Here is a 23,933-nt window from a genome sequence, read left to right on the forward strand (position 1 = left end):
GTATCTAACGGGAAAAAAAGTAATTAAGTAGCACGTAAGATGCATAAGACAAAGTTAATCCCGGAATTTTGAGTCAACCTTCGTCATTCGGAAAAGGTAGTATCTTACAACATAATTTTTTAATAAGGTAGTTAATTACAACATAATTTTTATAAGGTAGTTTTTTCGCAAAAACATAATTTTATAAGGTAGTTTTTGACAAATTTGCCTATTTCAATAAGTTCCAAGTTTCATTTACATATGTTTTGGGTAAAAGTTCAAGTTAGATTTTATCAATATCATATTCATAAGAAGTTGCAGGTAGACTTAAGATGCAAACTCTGTTTACATCAAACCTATTCCAATCATCACTACAACAAACCCTTAAAAACGGAGTTCATTATCTTATTTAATATAATAAATAGACCACAACCAAAGAGAGAACGAGAACGAGAACGAGAACGACAACATAATTTCAATTGAATCTAAAACTTTGGAGTAAACCATACAGGAGAAAATAACTTGGAAATTTTATCACGGCCTTGGTAAAAGGGTATAACTTGTCCAGATGCCATATCAAACATACCCGTATCATGTCCGCGACCTTGTTTGTATTCCATACGCCACGAATATGTTTCATCATCAACAAAGTATATCGCATTCCTTTGACAATTAGGAGCCATTGATATATGAAGAGCCGTAGAAAAGTTGTGACCAATAAATAACAAAAAATCACCCAAATCATCAACTTTCTCCCAAGACATTGTTGTATTCCAAACATGTTTATAAACTTCGAAATGAGTGGTATGATACTCATAAGGAGCATACTTTATTGTGTAACGTCTGTAACGGAACACTACAAGTAAATCACCACCTAACTCCACCACATACGCATCCCCCTGCTGTTTATTTACTATTTCTCGCAACATACCTTTTGGAAGAGAAGTAAAAGTTTCCGGCTTACAAGTACCAATTTCACAATAAGCAAGTGATCCATCTCTATACAAAATCACCATTCTTTCATTCCAACTCATGACGTAATAAACCTTCAAGTATCTATCGGTACATGAAGTAAGTACCGGTGTCCATGATTTGTCTCCGGGCCGAGCGAATGCTAAATTGTTCTGGGGATAATGGATCACCATTACAACTAATTCATCAACGTTAGGAATCTTTAATACAGTGGCCTTGGACACCAACTCTTTCATATTGAATAATTTCTTAGAATCAATAGTATAGACATAGTCGTCGTCGTCGATGTCGATGTAGTAGTCATCGTCATCGTCATAGTAATAGTAATTGTCATGGGTAACTGGGTAAGACGGCAAGGTTTGGAGGGAAGGGAGACTTAGTTGAGATTTAGTAATAGGATTAAATAACTCAGCTTTCTTGTCAGCGTCAAACATGACAATCCATCCATGTTCAGAACCCCAGCATTGTTTCCCAAAGGTCTGTGGAACCATCAATTTATAACACTTGTTTTCGTCCATACTCAAAATATTCCTGCGACCTGACTTCGGTTGAGTAGTGCTATCATTATAGGGCTTGGGCTTGAGCTTGCGTTTGGGCTTGCGCTTGGGTTCGGGCTTGTGCTTGGGTTCGGGTTTGGGTTTGGGCTTGGGCAGCAACCACGGCAGTGACTCGGGCTTGGGCTCAGCTAGCAGCAACCACGGAAGTGATTTAATGGTATTCCAATCAGGTTTAACCTTAGAGAAAACATCATTCCACGATTGACAAACCGCTGAGAAATATATCAAGTCCTTGATTGTATTCGATTTCAGTGCAATTTCTCTCAGAAGATCAGATGGCAACATACTCCAATCAGCCATCTGTACCACATTAATTAAACACCAAACATGATTTAGAAACCTTATTATTCATTCAAATTCAAATTTGCCCTAATTTGAGCCAAACAATCAAAACAGTTGCTATGACGACTAAATTATTAAATTTACCAAAGCAAAATTAAAATTAAAATTAAGAACAACCCATATCAAAACTGTGGATGAATATTGACAACGAACCAAGGAATATAGAATATAAAAAAACTAATATTGACAACCAAGGAATATAAAGCGAGTATAAAACATCACAAACCTTATTAATCTGCAAACAAACTCCCAGAATATGCTTTCAACCAAGGAACGTACTCTTTATTCTCTCTACCACTCTGTCTGTAGAGGCGCCGCTAATTATGACTAATAAGATTTCTCATAATTACAAAGTTTATATATATACGCACTCGGTATAAACGCACACGGAAAAATACTCTATACGTGTTCGGATTAGGAAAGAAATCACAACTTATATTAGGAAACCAACATATATTAGGAAACCGACTTATATTAGGAGACCAACATATATATATTAGGAGACCAACATATATATATATTAGGAAACCAACATATATATATATTAGGAAACCAACATATATAAGCCAGTAAGATTTCATACTGCTACAAATAGAATAACAACATCGATTAATTCTAGTTACCTTCTTTGAGTGAGTCGAGATATTTCTCTGAGTAATCCCAGCTCCGTTCTTACTCGAAATATGGTCTTTAGATGAAAAAAGGCTAATATTTTTCCTGCTAATAATATTTTTCTTGAACAACATGGAACTCAGAACTGAAACTCGTGGATATAGGTAGTGGAGTCGCCATATTTAAAGCTCGAAACCACTATCAATACTTACCTAATCATCAAAAGACATAGAATATCCATTATTTGAGGTTACTTAATCATCAAGGTATAGTTTTAACTACTCATTTTATCTCAAATTCGAGTTGCTTGAAATAAGGGGATATGGTCTAAATTTATCTTATCATGGTATAGCTAGTATCATTTATCACGTCTATGGCAATTGTTGCTTTATTTCATGAACATTGTATACATATTTTGAATTTAACTGATTTTAATTCTTAGGGGTATATAAGTATATTCTGGTCAATGTTTTACACTTGTATCAACATTGCTCTAAGCTTCTAAGAGCTAAGAGAAGTTCTGGTCAAGGTAGCTGGATGATTTGAAGATGTGCATGTGAAATTATAATGTTGCCATTTCCATGCCAGCTAGGAAGAAAAAAGGGTGGAAGATGATAAAGATAATGAGGACTTGGATAGATGAACAGAACCAACTCCAAGTGTGTTGAAAAATGAATGAAAAAGAGAAGGAAGCAAATTAAAAACAAAGTTTGAATGTATTGCATTAAGCATAAGCAATTTTATGATGATATCTACTGAGCTTGATGTCGTACTAAATTTCTGTATTGCATTAAACTGTGTGCCCATGAGAGTGTAACAACTATTTTGGGACGGAGGGAGTACTTTTTACAAGGTGCTTTATTAAGTTATTTGTGTTTAAATTACTTGGCAAAGTAAAACAAATTAAGATAAAGACTGCTATGTATAGCATCTGCTATAGCTGACCTCTGCTCTGAAACAAGATTACTTGACAATTTGATGCAGAGAGACGAAGATCAGATGCAATCTTTTTGGACGACAGTAGTCGTGCTTATTGGATATTAACATGTTTTGGTCATTCAAACTTACTACTTCAATTCAGGGTAAGTTAAAAATCCCTAAACATGTTTTGGTGATTCAAACTTACTATTTCTTGCTTGATCAGTGTGATTTGATAATAAATGGGACTGACTGCTTTACCCTTAATGATCTGCAGAGGTGGGAAGTCCAGAACAAATTGACTAAAGGATAAGAGGTTTAGTTATAGTGCTGAAGAGATGCAAGTGGTTGAAAAGTACATTTCTTCTGTAAGGTAAAACATTTCAAGAAAAAGTTCACCAGATTGACAGTCTAAGGCTTGACTATAGTTACCTTTCAAGTTGAACCAAAGTAGATTTAAATTGTTGTTAATTTATTTAAAGGGAACAATCTAATATTACATATATAAAGGAGACATATTTGCTGAAAGATTAGAGCGCCACCTAGGATTACTAATGGTTTCGGCCAATGAAAAATAAGATTTCTAACTTCTTTTTTAATTAAAAAAATCAAGTGCCACGTAGATAATTAATTAGGTATCACGTAGATATTTTAATTAATTAATTACCAATATATACAACTCCATCGAAAATCAAACACTCTACTAATTATATAATAATCAAGTCTGTGTCGAAAAATATTTATGTCCAGTGTAGATGATGTTTTAGTTTAAAAATATTTATGTCCTCCGATTTAACACTTACTACCCTCCAAGGTGGTAAGGAGGTATTTCTTTAAAACTTTAAGCAAGTCTGTGTCGAAAAGATGGCAGCCAACAATTAAATGGTAAGAATAGATGAATATAAATTTTACAGTTTTCTTTCTATTTATGGAATGATATGCTCATGTTGCATACACCTGGATAGTTGTCTACAGACGATGTTCAAGTTAAATACCAAGTTCAAACCCACTGACAACCACAATGAGTATCGTAAAGGTAGTGTACTAGTGTGTATTTCATGATGGAAAAAAGTGCAAGTCTACAGTTGTTCAAGCTGTGTAGTCTGACTACTAAGGACTAATTTATCCGCCGAGAATGTTTCTTTTTATATGCAGATAGAGTTTTAGTGGTCGAACAAATTGTAATTAAAAATGTTTAATTAACCAATTCGAATGCAGACTCAATAGACACAAGCGCATTAAGCTTGCTGATCAAACAAAGGTGAAGAGCACTTCTGAATTTGAAGCAGATTCAAGCTCCAACGATGACACACCACCTGCTACAATTGATAACTAAACTGGATTTCAAACATGAGACCGCCTTATTACAATATGTTAGAGAAAGATCGACTTAGAAAAAATTTAAATTTGTTCCAAAATTTCCAGTATCTGGACCGCTCATTAAATGAAAAGGATCCAGTTTCAATACAGATTTTTCCGTTGAATTCCTTCTACAATACCATACTGCGCGCGGATATGTGGTGACTAAATGCTCAGGCTAGTCTTGAATATGATAGTTTACAAACTAAAGTCAGTATGTGTATGTTTGCTTGTCAGCAGGTAGCTAATCAAAGATAATCCTGAGGTGAATTTTGGAACAACTGTTTTTTTAGGGTGCTGCTTAGTCTCAATGCTAGTGTAGTACAGTTTTAGGAATTTCTTAGACTTGTATGCATGTAGCACAACCACTTTTTTTGGTGTAGGCTTTTGTGAGGCTAAGAACCCGAGTTTGGAGGAAGATTTCCTAATTAATATATGTATGTGCTTCTAAATATTGTAATATGAATCAACTTTCAGATGCAAAGTGGATATAGGTTGTTGCTTGGGATTTTTCTAAGCTTGTTGATTATAAAACTCGTGAAGAAACAAGTGTAGACAACTCGATCGACATATATGAAAGAAAAGATAATCTCTTGCTTCCTCATATTGATTGAATAAGACGCAAGTTGAGTTACATTGGATCCTAAAATTGATCAATCTTTCACAAGTGGTAAGTCCGCCAAGAACATTAAGCCATCCTATAAAGAGACAATTAGGAGGGGTTGGACTGTTGCAGATAAGTTCCTCCATGGAATATTCATAGTATCACCGAGAAAGCCTTTTTATAACTTCCTGGTTGAGAAATGAGGATTTGAGATAAATTCAGTCTCTCTGTTAGTCTAATTAAGATAACTAAAAGCACCAAAAATATTCTGTACATTGCTTCACTTGGGAGTTGGGACTGTAGCAAGGTCCGCACCCTTGATGTAATACATACGCACCCAATTTAGGACAACCGGCTTGCATCAGTTTTAGAACCTTCTTAGGAATGAGAAAAACTTGACACCAATGTGATTTTATAAGCTGTTCTCTTCCCGCATATACAAGACAAAACAAAAAAAACGCAAAAAAGTGCGGAAAAACAGAAGAATTACATTCAAAGGGAACAATGTTAAGATAGATTAGGAATAATACACGTTGAATATGTTAGACGTAAGACTGTAAGAGTTAGAGTCCTGGAATTGTTTTCACCAAAAAAAAGGAGTCCTATTATCATGTTAGTAAAGGAGTCCGTATTGGTGGAGGAGTAAAATACCTCCTATATAGAAGTAGTTCTTCTCTTAGATTATATAAAAGTGCAACAATGTGTAACAATACCCACATCATAAACATTAAACAATATCCGCGGATTATACAAGATGTCAATAGGGGAATAACCATAGAAAATTCGTTAAATTCGTACTACGAAAATTTAACAACTGGGCCAACAATAACACATCATAGCCGATTATACAAGGAGTCAATACGTGAATGATCATAGATTCACAGGAGATTCGTTAAATTTTTACTTTCTCCGTTTCATAATATTTCTCAGATTTACTATTCATACAGTCAGAATTAAAAACTTTGACCGTAATTAATAGAAAATTTATTAACTTGTGAGATCTTATAGGATTACTTTCATTATAAATTTTCTAAATATCAAATTTTTATAACTTTTACTTGCGAAATTAAAACTAATCTATATTATTAGTAGTGTATAGTAGACCGCTCATAATGGAAGCACGATAAACATAACAATTATCCATTGGCCGCTTAATTGGCCTTATCACTATTCAATTTCTAAGGAAATTTTGGTATTTACTACCTTTAAAATACACCACTTTTGTATTTACTACCTTATGAATTTTTATTTTAAAATACTACCTTAAACTTCCAATTTTTTTTATTTACTACCACTTTACAGTTTCTCATTTTAAAATTAAGATATCTCTTTCGTTTCTTAATCGTTTAAAGTGATTCAAAGTTCATTATTTTCCTTTTTCTATATGGATTTCATTGAGAACATCATTTCAAAAAAATTCGTTTGATAATTCATAAATATTTTAAAATTTTACAAATAATATTTAATTTGTTTAAACTTTTACGAAATGTTAAAAAATAAGATCCCTATAGAATCCTTACACATAAATGAGAAGAATGAGTTTTGAATCACTTAAAATGATTAAGAAACGAAAGAGATATATCAATTTTAAAATGAGAAAACTGTAAAATGGTAGTGAATACAAAAAAATTGAACTTTAAGGTAGTAATTTAAAATAAATTTTTCATAAGGTAGTAAATACGAAAGTGGTGTATTTTTAAGGTAGTAAATACCAAAAAATCCAATTTCTAATTTTTATTGGGTTTTTTATTCAATTTTTTAATCTTCAACCTAATTATTAACTTTTCGTTTACATAAATTGTACCCACGTCTCTATTTGACGACCAACTAGTGTATGGTCCGAGCGATGCCCCGATTGCTACATTGAAAAGTTAAACTTTTAGATTTTTCTTGAGCTTAATATTTAATAAAATACATGTATACCATAAAATGAAAAGCATCCCATCTAGTTCGTCAACTACACAAACACACTATGTCGTTTATCATGGGAAATAATTTTTCAATTAAACCATCTTATAATTTGTATAATTTATTTTCTAGTGGAACTAAGTGATTCAAATTAATAAACACCAAAATAGATATATGCAGCCATGCAAAGTATGCATTTCTATAGTTGATGCTTATGAGACTTATGACATCATGTTTATTCATAGTTGTCATAGTTCTTTAACTATTGAAGTATTATTTTTCTAAAAAAGTCACATAAAAATGTAATTGTTTTAGACTTCATGTTAACATTCATTTATAAATTAATGTGAAGAAATGAACCACAATTAGTTGTTGGTTAAGATGGTAATGAGAGTTATCGTCCATACTTGAGGTCTGGAGTTCGAACCTGTACGTATTGATTTTTGGTTGTTTATGATATGTCGTTCATTTGGTGAGTCAATGATGTGGCGCAAAGGGAATAGTACTACGTGGCACATAGCCATTTTTCTCAACGCCTTTTAATATATTAGTATAGATAGATTAAGGCGGAGTAAGATTCTTTTATCAAAAAAATAAACAACATAAATGAGGTAAAAAAAGTGATACTCGTTCAAGTTCAGTCAAAGTGTTTAAAAGTTATCCGTTAATTAATTCTAATAATGCAACATTTGGTTATTTTTCTTAAATTAATCCCATGCATATATCTTAATAACCCAACCTTTTGGACCTATATATTCTTTTTAATGGTCCCTTATGACCGTTCACCTGAATAACCGATTATTTTATTTTTTTAATTTCTCATTCACCCCGAAAAGCTCACTCACGACCAATTATGCATCACCAAGTCTTTGGATCATTAAAGGAATGGGGTTTGTCGATTATTAAAATCAATTTTTCCTATAATGTAAACGTTATCTACTTTTAGTGATAAGAGTGTACCTCTTTAATAAAAGTTACTACTTCAAAATCACTAAAAATATACGAAGTAAAAAGTTACTCCAATGTACAATGAATTTAATAGTGAGTGCATGACCTTTTGCTGTGTAAAATGTCATAGGATACATTACCTATTAATTACTCTGTATTTCCTAGTAATTTTAGCACTCTTTAAGGGTTGTTTGGTTTGTACGGGTTAAAGAGAATGAATATAAGAGGTTTAGAGGTCTAACTGTTGTTACCACCGTCTTCCCTTTTCAAAGGCAATGAAAATATGATAAAACGGCCACCCACCCACAAGCACAAACTTCTTCGGACGGTGATTTAGAGGTCTAACCGTTAATTATCACCACCTTCCCTTTTCGTTTTTCTCCTAAAGCTAGTTTTATGAGTGGGTTTTCAAAGAGGGTAGACGGAGTGGAATTTGGGTGGGTTGTTGAGGTGGTTTGGGGGAGTGGGGGTGGGGGTGGGGAGGTTTTCCGAGAGTGTTTAGGGTAGTTATGGGGGTTTAGATTGATTTTCGATGGTGTTTGGGTGGTTCTCGGCTGTTGGGATGGGCTGTTGGCGGTGGCTAGGTGTCGCCGGCGGCAGGAAAACTTATTTCGGAGGTGAAATCCTCCCTACCATCTTTGTTGCCAAAATTATAAAACTAAAATATACCAAATCACTAGTTATTTCATTTTCTATATTAATACATGATTACATGCACCACTTTGGTGATATCTCTTTCATGATTACACTACTACAAAAAAGGGCATAGAGTACTGTTGAAATACACCTTATAGGACGCCTTAGAGGCGTTCTCCAACTCAGCGCGCTATAAAGTTTATAAAACGGGTAAAAGAAGCGTTATATATACCTAGTTATAAAGTACGATGATAAGAGATAAGCGTCCTCTATTCCCTTCCTAAAATCAGAAAATGGAGAAGGAATATAGAACGCTTAACGTACATAACCGTCTCCTATACTTTATTATAAAGCGCGCCTTCCGTACATAACCGTCCTCTATTCTTTCTGTTAAATATTGAGATACAGAACATCTTCCGTACATAGGCGTACTATATACTTCATGTTTAATATTAAGATAGAAAGTCGTTTCCTTACACAACCATTCTATATTCTACCCCTTTTTTTAATATTATTTAAAAATAGCAGCACACGCATCCCTAAAATAGGATACAATTCTAGTATGTAAACCAAATCTAAAAAGATATAATAAAAATGATATCCACACGATCTGTCCAAAAATCCTTTCATTAAATAACGAAATAATATTGTTTATTCAATAACAATCCTATTAATCATTGATAAAATATAAATGATCCAAGGTACATCAAAAAAAAAATCCAATATCACTACAAAAAAAAACAGATTCTGCAGCAAGAACAGATTATGTAGCAACAACAGCTTCTGCAGCAACAACAGAAACCAGACTTGGTTCATCTGCAGGACTGAACTGAGGTAACCATCTCCTTGAGCTAGCTTAAGTCACAATAGATCATCGTCATCATGATCTTCCTCTTCATCATTATTTGGTCGGTGATATTCGCTAACGTATGAGATCCACCTCTCCCTTAGCTCGTCAATCGTAGTTTGAGAATACGTGGGAGCTTTGATAAAATACTACAAGACAAGTTAAAATGTAAGAGTAAGAAATGAACATGATAGCAAGCAGAAATAGTATTTAACAAAGAACATGCAGCAAGCAACAGAACCGGTAAGTGATGAGTATATACAAGCAGGAAAGTACATATACAACCAGGACAGTTCATATACAAGCAGGTCAGAACCAGTAAGTGATGACTAATATTTGCAATTAGATGTGCTAAGTCACGCTTAAAATTTCTCAACTCAAGCAAAGTAAGTGCGAGCAGGAAGTAATGAGTATATACAAGAAGAAAAGTTTTACCGCAGGTTTATTGATGCAGGTGTGAAGATTCATCTGCAGGTGGCTGATTCTGCCTATAATTTTCTCGGTATTTCTTTCATTGAACTTGTAATTAAACCTTCCTCTATCTGCTACAAAGGCCATAGGCTCAGTATGAGATGCATTCAAATTATATTCAATGCGTCTAACTTTCCTACGACACTTATGACTCCATGAGATACACATTTCCCTAATATGCCAGTTACTGTCAAATTGACCCCAAGATAGATAAATTGAGTATCTGTAACTTTTACCAGGTCCAAAAGCTCTAGCACAAACAGTATGCATCCGAATCACACTGTTCATTTTCCTCTCAACTCAATTTTTAGAGGTCTAGAGTCTTCACACCTTTGTACCTGAGTAGAGAGTCACGCTGTGTACATATCAAGAAAGAGTAACCGGAATGGAAGCAAATCTTTGCTATTACTCGACAATATAAGCAAATAATTGCAGCACGGTACAGGGATAAAATTTCAGTACCATCAAATTCACATTCTCACTATAGTTAGAGCAATGAAAATGTTTATCAATAAGCCTACAAAATCTTGGATTGATCTGTTACAACGCAATCCCATAGCATACTAAAGATTAAAGCAACAGAAATTCTAACGTTTGTCAAACAATTAGCGGAGACCTTTAAATATTCAAGCAAACCCAAGAGAATTACCTCCAAGTGGGTCAGCATGTCAACTACAACACCCAAGTCGTATGTAAATGCCTTAGTAATCATCATTACCATGTACTCTGACTTATGTAAATGCCAAGCAGACTCAGCAAATGCCTTAGTAAGCAGACTCAGTAAGCAGACTCATGACTTATGTCAAGCAGACTCAATAAATGCCTTAGTAATCATCATTACCATGTACTCTGTGTATATAATGTAGTCGCGTCATATCTAGCATAAGTACACCTAATGGAGAATGAATGACTTCAGTAGTAATGAAGGTTAACATGCTTAGGGACAAGGGAAGATCTAGGAAATAGGGAAAAAGTCTGAAAAGATTCACTATGATACATGTGTACTTTGATTTGCTGCAGTCTGAAAAGTTCACCCACTGCTTTTCTGCTAAGTTACTCAGGCTCATTTACTTAAGATAACCCTAGCTCTTCTATATTCAGACATGACTATGTCAGTATGTCTGTATGTTCACTTGACATTTCATTTTGGATCCAATAAATGTAGAATTTTCAGTTTATAGCAGGGAGGTGCAGACAGACAGGTTATGTAAAAATTCTCTAGAGCAAATATATATATATATATATATATATATATATATATATATATATATATATATATATGACAACAAGAAAGAAGCTACAAGATGATAAGTAGAAGCTGGTTTTCTTTAGCCATCTTTCCATTTTAAAGTCTTATTAAGAATATGTTTCTCCAAATAGAAATTTATACACAAATTTACATTATTTGGCCACCTTGCCATTTCAGTAATATAGTTGTACGTACCTTCCTAGCATAGCCACCATATGCCATACCACCAATTAGAGAATTGCATGAACTAGATATTTCTCAGGTCAAGATCTCATCATCCGGGTTCCCTGCAAAACGGGTTTAATAAAGGGTTAAGTATTTCAATTAAAGACAAAACTAGAGCAATAAGGACACTTAAAGGGTCAGAATATTACTCATGGTTTGAAAAAGTCTGTGTTCCTTCAACCCTTTTATTGTGTGAGCATTTGTGCCACCAGCCAATTAAAGAAATCATGTGAAAGTTAACTATTGATAGAAACAAAAGAAGATAGAAAAAAGAAAAAAAACAGCAACAGAAAATTGACCATAAATACACTTCACTGAAAGCAATTATTCTGAAAACATCTAAGAAGAGGATACATTTTATTTTTATTGCTTTTTAGTTCAACTTTGTTCTATTAATCGAAACCTAACTAACCATCATCGACTTTAGTTGCAAGGAGTAAACAAAAACTCCTTATGTAGGACTTATACCTGAAAACTGAGCTTAACTTTACAAGGAATAAACAGAGAGCTGTGCTAAGCTAGTCTTAATTGTCGTCTGTTGGGCAGGAAAAACAGCGCTCAACTCTTACCAATTACCAAACAACCAATTATGAGCCCCCTCACTACTCAAACATCAAGAGAACATCAAATATACAACTTTTTCTAAGAGTGGAGGTCAGGTAAATGCATTTTATCCATAAGGCAGAAAGGGTCTGATATTTATATTCAATGTCTGGTAAATGTTAAGGGTGTCCACCACATTTGGATTCCCGAAGGAAAGAAACTATCACCTCGACTAGTCTGATTATGTACCGTGATTAGTGTTATGAACTACATTCATCAGCAAAGCTGCAGAGGCGATGTTCCACTTCAATGGCCTCGTCTACATGTTATATGATGCAAATTTATGGATAAGGCACTCAGGGTTATATTGCCTGGCTATAGGCTCAAAGAAAGTGAGGGTAAGGTGTCCGTATTAGCATTTCACCAACAAAGGAATGCTCACATTGGGTATGATCTGAAGAACAACTTGTTCAGTTTAGCCTATTCAGGAGCTTGTCCTGACGACACTGTCGATTTTCGGCAAAGGTGAAGGCAGCATGCGCTTATTCTAACAACTACACATTGCATCTACATATAACACTCAATAGACAACAAATCAGTACTAAAGTAGAAAATTCAAAGATAATCCAGATCCTTGAAGAATTCAATTTTTCATTATCCCCTTTCTTTCCCTAACTGCAAATTTCAATTTAATCAAACTTAAATCATATTAACTAAAAAATTCAGTTTAATTTGACTAAATTCACCAGATTTTTTTGCAATAATCCTACTAAATTAAATGTAATTCGATTTAATTATTACACCCTCCTTTATGATTCGACCTAAAACATCAATTCGACATTACAATTTCGTAATTAAGAACATTATTAGTTGCAGGATAAAGATTTAGAACAAAACTAAGAATACTAACCTCGAAATTCGGAGTGTGGAGAGGCGATGGTCACCAGAGGTTGAAAAGAAGCAGCGGAACAGTAGCGCGGTGGCGGTACATTTGTGCGGCGGTGATCTGGTGGTGGTGCGCGATTATAGTCTAGATTTTGCGGGAGATTGAATTTGGGGGTTTTGTTAGAAGGGTTTTTGTTTTGCACGATTATGGTTAAGGTTTTGTAGGAGATAGAGTAGAATGTTTAGGTTTTGGTTTTGCTAGAGGTTTTTTATTCTAAGGTTTGATTAATTTAATCCCGCAGAATTAGTTTTTTTTTTTTTTAATGAGAATATAGTACGCAGTTATCAAGGACTTAAAACACCGCTCTATATGTTATTGATTTAAATATTGTATATATTAAATATTTTTTTTTTATTATGGTAAAAAATATGAAACGGTTAAGTGATGTAACCGTTCTGTATTCTTTCTCCCATAGAACTGTTATTAGAGAAAACCGTATTCTATTATCCTATGAAACGCTTAAAACACTTAACCGTACTCTATTTAGCGTTACATATTCTAACTTTTGTAGTAGTGTTAGATTGCTTCATCTTGTTTATAGAAATTGGCGATCATTGCTCTTTTCATGGTTTTACGAAACTTTGTTTCAATTTCTTTTTGAAGTGTCATAGATCCAATAGCAAAATACACCATGGATAAAATAAAACATTTCAACATAATTAATACAAAACTTGTCAAAGAAACACAAACAAAGCTCTTATTCATAATTCTATATATTAAAAAAAATGAAATATAACAATTTCTATCAAATACTACTCGTAAGGTATAAAAGCAAAAAGATATTTTTTTGAAGTGTAGCCGTAGTACATAAACGTAATTCGTTCATGGTTCTGCATGACACATGTTGAGCTTTCAGAAGTAACACAACATTATCTTGTGTTTTAGCTTACCTTATATTCGAAACGGGCAATCTATAAGACGAGTGCTTGTTTCCCTATCTTGGTTTGTAATCAATGTTTTACGCCTATCTCGATAAACTCGCCTCTATCACAACCAAGGGTCACATAACGATCTTTGCAGGAATCCTTTATGGAGATGACATATCCTTTTGACTCATTAAACTTCTTAACCTCGTCAATGAGTTCTTCACGAGTTTGAAATTTTCTACTGAATAATTCTTGATCATTATCTTCGGTCATGTTAAATTGATTGTTGATTTGTTGATGGAAAACCTGACAACATATTAGACTACAAGAATTTGTATCTTTAACGACAATCTAATTACGACGGGTCAAAAATCCCGTCGAAAAGCCTTTTGCGACGGGTCTTGCGACGGGTCTAACAACCAAACAAAGACGGAAACAACCGTCGCTAATGTCTTTTACGACGGATTAACGACGGAATTTTCTATTAACGACGGCCCCCTTTTATGACGGGTTTGCGACAGGAAACCCCGTCGTTAATCAACGATTATTGGCCTTCCGCGACGGGATTTCCCGTCGTTAATTGTACAATTTCTTGTAGTGTATATTATGTATAAATAATTAAAGGGAGATTTATTATGTGTTGAAATAATCTGCTAAAAATTAATCGGATGAATTTTTTTAAAACTAACTCCAAGTAACATTGTAATCTATCAGTTGCTAAAAGAATTGATGAAAAAGAGTAATGCAATTTACCTCTACAATTTTTTCCTAAAAAAAAAAATTTACCTTTTTTTTTTTTTTGATAAACAAATTAATTCATTGATAAAAAGTCATACGACATCTACATAAAGATTTAAATCTAACAAATACATAACAATCGAATCAAATAAAAACTTCTACAAACTTACCTCTACAAACTTTAATGATAATATCCTATCCTTCAAAAGTACAATTCTTTAGATCGAAAAAAAAAAATTTACCTCTACAAACTTTAATGATAATATCCTTCAAAAGTACAATTCTTTTGATAATACGGGATCTTATTAATGAAAAATTATGATTGGGTAAGGGATGACCAAGGCAACAAACTAATAGTCTAAATGATTATAACGACAATCAATTAATTACCAAAGTGGTGTACGTAATAAATAATTAAATATATATAGAAAATGAAATAAGTGGTGATTTTGTATATTTATAATTTTATAATTTTGGCAACAAAGATAATAGGAAGGATTTGATTCAGTTTTATAAACGGGCATATATAGCACTATAAGATTAAGGATATCGAGTAGCTTCTTTGTCTTGGATATATCAAAATTTGCCTTGGCAAAATCCGTACCAAAAAAAAATAGTGATATATTTATAGTGGAAAGTGAGTAAATAGAGAGATTATTTTTTGAAGGAACAAACATAGAGATTATTAATTAAGGTAATAAATCATGAAACCAAGAAAATTTGGAAGGAAATTGTGAATAAATTTGAATTTTTTTTTTAAAAAAAAAGGAAAATAATTGTATAATTAGAAACATGTTTGGAAATGTGAGGTGTTGATTAGATAAATTATCCATTCATTTGTGCTTTTTTTAAAAATAAATAAAAAACTTCCAACTAAAATCCCCCTAATTTTTTTTTCAGATTCTTCTCTATGAATGGGGGAATGGGGTGGATATATGAATTCCCATTTTTTCCCCTTAAGGAAGAGTATAATGCTAGTTGGAAACCTAATTAAGAGAAAATCTATTTTTTCCTAATTTGATATATTTCTTTCTTCTATTCTTCTTTAAATTATATATTGACTATGCCCTAGTAGGCGAGATATATATTCATCGTACAATCGGATATACCAAGACTGTTTTTAGGCACGTATGCTAATAAGATTCTGAAGGAAATAATGCCCTTGGTCCAAGTATGCATTCTATGTTAAGTCTAATAAATGCGGTTCAGTATTAATTAACAAGTTAATAATTCAGTGAGATCAAGTGAGCTGAATGCCTAGCTAGAGGCCGCTTCAGTTCAAGTGGAATTAATGATATTAATCCACAGCTTACTCTTGACTGAACCCGTAGGGTCACACAAATAGTACGTAAACGGATCAAGTATTTAATGGCATTAAATACTCCATCTATGAATATTCGGAACTGACGGATCTTGGTTTCAGTGGGAGCTAAGATCGTCACAGGCAAGAAATGAATACTCCGGAAACGATGATATTGCCGGAAACGGAAATATGGATCGTATCGGAAATATGAATATTATCCAAGTCGTAGATGTTGCCGGAAACGGAAACATGGTACGTATCGGAAAATATTATTGGAAATGGAAATATTACCAGAATCGGAAATATTGCCGGAAACGGAAATATTGTCAGAATCGGAAATATTACCGGAATCGGAAAATAATTCCGGAAACGGAAATATTAAATATTTGTTCGAAACGGAAATTAATTCCGGAATCGGAAATATTAAATATTGTTCGTATCGGAAATAAATTCCGGAACTGGAAATTTAATCGGAAGCGTATCGTACGAATTAGCATCGGACGAGGCCTGCCGGACGAAGGCCCAGCACGAAGCCGGGCCATCGCCCAGCAAGCACGCGCGCCACAAGCCCAGCCAAGGCAGCGCCCAGGCCTACCGCAAGGCAGGCCCAGCGCGCGCCAAGGCCACAGATGCGTGGGCCGCGCTGCGTGGGCTGCTGCTCGCACGCGCATGGGCAGCCCTTGTGGCTGCCGTGTGTGTGTGAGTTTGTGCTCATACGTGATTCCTAAATCCACAAGAGTTAGTGTATGATTAAATTCCTATTCCTAATTGGATAAATTAATTAAATAGAATTCATGTAGGATTCTAATTTCAATTAATTCGTATCCTACTAGGATTACGATTCCTTTTCATAACTCTATAAATAAAGGCCTAGGGGTCATTATTTATACACAAGTTTTAAGTATTCAAAACTAAGATTTTTAAGCAGAAAAATCAGCCAATATTCTTGCCTACCTAACCGAAAATATTAGAACCTTAAGGGCGATTCTAGTTGGTCAATCTTAAGGCGGATCCGGACGTGCTGTGGACTATCTACGGAGGGACGACACTTGGAGTCCTAAAGACTTGTTCTTGTTCGGTTCGGGCGCAGCTAGGGAAGGCACGCAACAAAGAGTATGCATCTAAACTATGCTAAATGATTATGTGTAAATAATATGTTTCCTGGCTTTATGGTTTTTTCCGCATGATTTATGAACTGTCATATGAATCATAACCTAACAGTGGTATCAGAGCCCCTTATTATTTTCATAATCTAATTGCATGAACATGGTTAAATATTACAAATTTGCAAGAATTAAAAGGGGTGATTAATTTTCGTAATTGTTAATTAATTGCAAATTGCGTTTATTTAATTATACGTACGCAGTTTTTCGGCAGTTTCTTCGTTACTCATCCAAATCGAGTGATTTTTGTGTCAATTCCGCATGTAAAAGGCATTCTAAAATTTTGACAAAAATAATATTTTTCTGCCGAACCCAGAATTCTCAAATTCGAAGCCTAACTATGACTTTTCGAAGGTTTTAGTTTTTCGAATGCAAAATTTCGTAAATTTAAGATGTTAAATTAAATATTTGCGATTCTTGTTGATAAATCTTGAATTTTTGATTGACCTACTGCATATGTTTAACAAGTTTGAATGCCTAGTCTTGTTAATTATGCAATCTAATTTGTAATTATGATTAATTTGTTGAAAATTAGAATAATTTAGAATTAATTTGATTTTCATAATTAATTGTAATTTAATTAGAAACCTATGATTAAAAACCACCATAAAAATTGTAAATTTACGATAAATTTTAAATTTTTATGACCTAGACTTGAATCCATAACAATCGGAAATCAATTGGATAATAAATTTTCGATTTTTTCGCCCTAAAATTATGAAATTAATATTATTTATTAATTTGTCATTAATTTTAAATATAAATTTTAAATTTTTATGCGATTCGTTCATAAAACTTGCACGCACGAAGCAATGGACGCTTCGTGTTACCCTTAAGGGGTGTTGTATAATGCGGGCATGCGACGACGAGCAAGGGAGCTCGTCGCCCGTGCGGCACGAATGCAATGAGCAAGGGCATAGTGCACGAGCACAAGGCAGCAGCCCTGCCTTGTGTCGTGTGCCACGAGCAATGAACGAATGGGCATGGGCGAAGGGCGAGCCAAAGCAGTCGCGTGTGGGCAGCAAGCGAGCTGCGCCACAACGCGCGCTGCCCCGCACAAGAGCGCGCAGCCTCGCGCGCAGCGAGCGCAAGCTCGCGTGCCACGAGCGCTGCGCCCAGCATTACTCGCGCGCACAGCGCGCGATGTCGCCCGCCCAGCGAGCGATGTCGCGCCCCAGCGAGCGATGGCTCGCGCGCACAGCGCGCTATGTCGCCCGCCCAGCGAGCGATGTCGCGCCCCAGCGAGCGATGGCTCGCGCGCACAGCGAGCGATGTCGCGCGCCCAGCGAGCGATGTCGCGCGCCCAGCGAGCGATGGCTCGCGCGCCCAGCGAGCGATGTCGCGCGCCCAGCGAGCGATGTCGCGCGCGCGCACTGCGAGCGATAGCTCGCGTGCGATGAGCGCTGGCGCGCGCAGCGAGCACCAATGCGTGCGGAGGCTTACGATAGGGAAGCAGCAGCTATGCGACGAGCGCATGGGCTGCGCGCACATGGCCAGCAATGGCTGTGTGCGTACGGCCCATGGGCGTGCAACGCGTAGGGTGTCTGCGTTACGATTAGATCGTTTTGAATGTTTAATTTGAAAATTTCAGTTCACGTAATTTTAATTAATTTTAAAATTAATAATTTGAATTATTTTCTTGGATTTTAATTTTGAATATTATAATTATAATAAATGTTATTTATTCTAATTATTTTACTAAAATTAAAATCATGAATTAATTTAAATACGACTGAAATTAAATTAAATTTTTGGATTCAATTATAAATTGATATGAGCTTTAAATTTTAATTAAATTTGTATGTTTCCGGTTAGACTAGAAATACATTTTTATGTTTAAAAATTGGTAAAGCATATGAATTTATTGGTTTAAGTGGGAGCGCTTTTTAGTCATAAACTCTTGATTAGGTCTACAAATCCTTAAGGTTAAAACAACTTGATTAGAATTAATAAGGACTGAATAATTGGTAGATTATTGGTGCCCTTGATTAATTGCTGCAAATGTTTACGTGATGCATAATGTGTTTTACTAACCAGCTATGTGGGCCATTCATGATAATGAATGGGTGAATGGTATATATTGTATATGTACTGTTTTGCAGGTTATGAAGTGACTAGTATGGCCCAAATAGGATAGAAAATATGGTCTGCGTACCATTAATTTGAATGTAATTGGTCTAAAGTACCAAAGTTATTTTTCAATTCAAATATGGTCTGCGAACCATCAAATAGTTGTAATTAGTTATAGCTTATCCTATTTGAAGAAAATGGTGCCTCCCACGGAGATTTTCAAGACGGACTTTGAAGTCAAAGCTTCAAGATGAAGTCGGGCCATACTAGATCACAAATATCTTATGCATGTTTTAAGTTATTTATTGTTTTAAATATGTCTTAAAATGCATGAGATCAAAAGCTTGATTATGTTGCATGATTAAGGATTTTAGTTCACTTAAAATCTAACCAACATAGTAAGAGCCTTAAGTTCCAAACTTAAAAATTGAGTTAAAAGGTGCCATGCCAAAATATACACTTGCTTGGATATCCTTTACATCAATCTAGTAATAGTTTTCGCTCAGCGAGGTGTTACTTATTGGTCCTAAAGGGGCAAGGTACACAAATAATTGTGAGTACATGTTAGTTTTGGTGAAACTCAACGATATAAGTAAGGAGTCCTTTTATGTCGTGGCAAATTCGATAGGTTTACCTAATAAGTTCTTAGACGTACCTATCAACCAAGAATAGTTTCTAGACTATTAGCAAAAGGCTTTTGCTTACCTAAGATGTTCTAGGATTAAGTCGACAAACTGTGCTTAGTTCTTCAATGATTTTAGGATCTTGGAATCATTTTATTCACACCTGCCGGAACACATAACTTGAATAAAATGCTTAATAAACATTGAATTATGCATGAATGCTAGAATTTAAGTTTATTAAGAGAAACTGTGAATGGTTATTTATTTGTTTATTCTTTTCAATTGTAGTTTTTAATATGGCAAACAACAATTCATTCAACATTCGATCAATTCTCGAAAAGGAGAAGTTGAACGGGAAAAACTTCCTAGACTGGCAAAGGAACTTGCAAATAGTTCTTATGCAGGAAGAAAAGGAGTATGTCCTAGATGAGGCGATGCCCGAAGCTCCAGGCGACGGGGTCACTCAGGCAGCCCTCAATCGTTGGATTGATGCCAACAAGGATGTGAAATGTCTAATGCTCGCCACCATGAGTGCGGATCTGCAGAAAACGTTCATCAACTCAGATGCTTTCACAATCATCAGTGAGTTGAAGAACATGTTCCAAGATCTGGCTCGAGTCGAAAGATTCGAGACTCATAGGCAAATTCTTGAGACCAAGCTTAAGAAAGGCGAGCCCGTAAGTCCACATGTTCTCAAAATGATTGGACTCATTGAGAATATGAGTCGGCTGGATCAGCAATTTTCTCAGGAAATGGCTATAGACACCATCCTCCATTCTCTTCATAGCGGGTATGATCAGTTCAAACTGAACTACAGTATGAATAGTCTGGACAAAACGCTCACTGAGCTTCACGGTATGCTGAAGACCGCTGAAAAGACGCTCAAAAGTGATAAGCAGGATGTGCTTATGGTGCGTGGGGGCAAGTTCAAGAAATCTGGAAAGAAGAGGAATGCTAAGAAAGGTGGCAACAAGGCCAGCCCAACTAAGCAAACTGGCGCCAAATCTGCAAAGAGAAAGGTCAGTCAACCCACTTCTGAATCCGAATGCTTCTACTGCAAGAAGAAGGGGCATTGGAAGAGAGATTGCTTGAAGCTAAAGGAAGATCAGAAGAACGGAACAGTCGTTCCATCTTCAGGTATTTTCGTTATAGACTGTATACTTGCTAATTCAACTTCTTGGGTATTAGATACAGGTTGTGGCTCACACTTATGTTCCAATCCACAGGGACTAAGAAGAAGTAGAAAGCTAAGCAAGGGTGAAGTCGACCTACGAGTGGGAAATGGAGCACGGATTGCTGCATTAGCTGTAGGAACTTACTATTTGTCGTTGCCCTCCGGGCTAGTTTTGGAACTGGAAGAATGTTTCCATGTTCCAAGTCTTACTAAAAACATCATTTCAGTTTCTTGCTTAGATGCTAAGGGATTTTCCTTTATAATAAAAGACAATAGTTGTTCGTTTTATTTTAAAGAGATGTTTTATGGATCTGCTAGATTAGTCAATGGACTTTATTTATTAGATCACGACAAACAAGTATATAACATAAATACCAAAAAAAGCCAAAAAGGATGATTCAGATCTCACCTATCTGTGGCATTGTCGATTAGGCCATATAAACTTGAAACGCTTAGAAAGACTTCAAAGGGAAGGAATTCTAGAACCATTTAACTTAGAGGATTATGGTAAATGCGAATCATGTTTACTTGGCAAAATGACAAAGCAACCTTTCTCTAAAGTTGGAGAAAGAGCAAATGAACTATTGGGTTTAATCCATACAGATGTATGTGGACCAATGAGTACAAATGCTAGAGGTGGTTTCAGCTACTTTATCACTTTCACTGATGACTTCAGTAGGTATGGTTATGTCTACCTAATGAAACATAAGTCTGAATCCTTTGACAAATTCAAGGAATTTCAGAGTGAAGTAGAGAATCAATTAGGCAAGAAGATCAAGGCACTGCGGTCTGATAGAGGCGGTGAATATCTGAGCTATGAATTTGATGACCATCTGAAAGAATGTGGAATTCTATCAGAATTGACCCCTCCTGGAACACCACAATGGAACGGTGTGTCAGAACGGAGGAACAGAACCTTGCTAGACATGGTCAGGTCAATGATGGGTCAGGCCGAACTTCCATTAGAATTTTGGGGACATGCACTAAATACAGCTGCACTCACTATAAATAGAGCTCCGTCTAAAGCTGTCGAAAAGACTCCATACGAATTATGGTTTGGAAAGCCTCCAAATGTGTCTTTTCTTAAGATTTGGGGATGTGAAGTATACGTCAAACGATTAATTTCAGACAAACTTCATCCAAAATCTGACAAATGTATCCTTGTGGGCTATCCAAAGGAAACAAAGGGGTATTACTTCTACAATACATCTGAGAACAAAGTGTTTGTTGCTCGAGATGGTGTCTTTTTGGAGAAGGATCACATTTCCAAAATGACAAGTGGGAGAAAAGTAGACCTCGAAGAAATTCGAGTCGAACAACAAACTCTAGAGAATGCTCAAGATGACATTCAAGATGAAACTCAGAGATCTTTAGAAGAATCTGGTGAGAATCATGGTCAATCTAGAAATGTTACCCCGCGTAGATCGCAAAGATATAGATCTCAACCGGAAAGGTACTTGGGTATTTTGACGAACGAGAGCTATGACGTTCTATTACTTGAAAGTGATGAACCTGCGACTTACAAGCAAGCTATGACGAGCCCTAGCTCCAAGCAATGGCAAGAAGCCATGCAATCTGAATTAGACTCCATGTCTGAAAACCAAGTATGGGATTTGGTCGATTTGCCAGATGGCTACCAAGCCATTGGAAGCAAATGGGTTTTCAAACTGAAAAAGGACAAGGATGGGAAACTTGAAGTTTTCAAAGCTAGATTGGTTGCAAAAGGTTACAGGCAAGTCCACGGTGTGGATTACGATGAAACCTTTTCACCAGTTGCAATGCTAAAGTCTATTCGAATAATGTTAGCAATCGCTGCATATTACGATTACGAAATATGGCAGATGGATGTCAAAACTGCTTTCTTAAACGGCGTTTTAACAGAAACTGTGTTTATGACACAGCCTGAAGGTTTTGAGGATCCAAAGAATGCTAAAAAGGTATGCAAGCTAAAGAAGTCAATCTACGGATTGAAGCAGGCATCCAGGAGCTGGAATATACGTTTTGATGAAGCAGTCAGTGACTTTGGTTTCATCAAGAACGCGGACGAATCTTGTGTATACAAGAAGGTCAGTGGGAGCAAAATTGCTTTCCTAGTATTATATGTCGACGACATATTGCTTATCGGAAATGACATTCCTATGTTGAACTCTGTCAAGATTTGGCTTGGGAAATGTTTTTCGATGAAGGATCTAGGAGAAGCACAGTACATATTGGGCATCAAGATTTACAGAGATAGATCTAAAAGGATGATTGGACTTAGTCAAAGCACTTATATCAATAAGGTGCTTGATAGGTTCAAGATGGCGGACTCCAAGCGAGGCTACCTACCCATGTCTCATGGAATGACTCTATGCAAGACTCAGTGCCCAAAAACACTTGATGAGCGTAGACGAATGAATGGGATTCCATATGCATCATTGATTGGTTCAATAATGTATGCTATGATATGTACACGCCCGGATGTTGCGTACGCACTCAGTGCTACGAGCAGATACCAGTCAGACCCAGGAGAGGCGCATTGGACTGCTGCCAAGAACATTCTGAAGTACCTGAAAAGGCACAAAGATGACTTCCTGGTCTATGGTGGAGATGATGAATTAATTGTTAAAGGCTATACGGACGCAAGTTTCCAAACCGACAAAGATGATTTCAGATCACAGTCTGGGTTTGTCTTCTGCCTCAACGGAGGAGCAGTAAGCTGGAAAAGTGCTAAGCAAAGCACCATTGCGGATTCTACAACTGAAGCGGAGTACATTGCTGCACATGAAGCAGCAAAGGAAGCTATATGGCTAAGGAAGTTCATAGGAGAACTTGGTGTAGTCCCCTCCATTAAAGGACCAATAGCCCTGTATTGTGATAATAACGGAGCTATTGCACAGG

General features: G+C 35.7%; 1 protein-coding gene and 2 long non-coding RNA genes across 8 annotated transcripts; 1 reads left to right on the plus strand and 2 right to left on the minus strand.

Moving 5' to 3' along the window:
• Positions 1 to 437: 437 nt before the first annotated feature.
• Positions 438 to 2,263, minus strand: LOC110805958 (uncharacterized). The gene is made up of 2 exons (XM_022011593.2): positions 2,077 to 2,263; positions 438 to 1,808 (listed from the first exon to the last, which is right to left on the minus strand). The coding sequence occupies exon 2, from the start codon at positions 1,806 to 1,808 to the stop codon at positions 465 to 467; it is 1,344 nt and encodes a 447-aa protein (XP_021867285.2). The 5' UTR covers positions 2,077 to 2,263; the 3' UTR covers positions 438 to 464.
• Positions 2,264 to 3,425: 1,162 nt separating this feature from the next.
• LOC130466186 (uncharacterized) lies at positions 3,426 to 5,008 on the plus strand. Its single transcript, XR_008926202.1, has 3 exons — positions 3,426 to 3,544; positions 3,658 to 3,753; positions 4,599 to 5,008. It is a non-coding gene; the product is annotated as an uncharacterized lncRNA (long non-coding RNA).
• Positions 5,009 to 9,446: 4,438 nt separating this feature from the next.
• Positions 9,447 to 13,334, minus strand: LOC130472433 (uncharacterized). 6 transcript variants are annotated; one of them, XR_008932676.1, is made up of 6 exons: positions 13,081 to 13,334; positions 11,777 to 11,809; positions 11,598 to 11,689; positions 10,390 to 10,491; positions 10,118 to 10,227; positions 9,447 to 9,831 (listed from the first exon to the last, which is right to left on the minus strand). It is a non-coding gene; the product is annotated as an uncharacterized lncRNA (long non-coding RNA). The 6 variants fall into 6 exon arrangements; XR_008932678.1 differs by having other exon boundaries at positions 10,118 to 10,224; positions 10,390 to 10,508; XR_008932679.1 differs by having other exon boundaries at positions 10,390 to 10,508.
• Between the last annotated feature and the right edge of the window lie 10,599 nt (positions 13,335 to 23,933).

Source organism: Spinacia oleracea, chromosome 1 (assembly GCF_020520425.1).
Source record: "Spinacia oleracea cultivar Varoflay chromosome 1, BTI_SOV_V1, whole genome shotgun sequence".
NCBI classification, from domain to species: Eukaryota; Viridiplantae; Streptophyta; class Magnoliopsida; order Caryophyllales; family Amaranthaceae; genus Spinacia; species Spinacia oleracea.

Coding starts and splice junctions, on each gene's coding strand:
- LOC110805958 (XM_022011593.2), bottom strand. CDS start 1,808: ATGGCTGATTGGAGTATGTTGCCATCTGATCTTCTGAGAGAAATTGCA.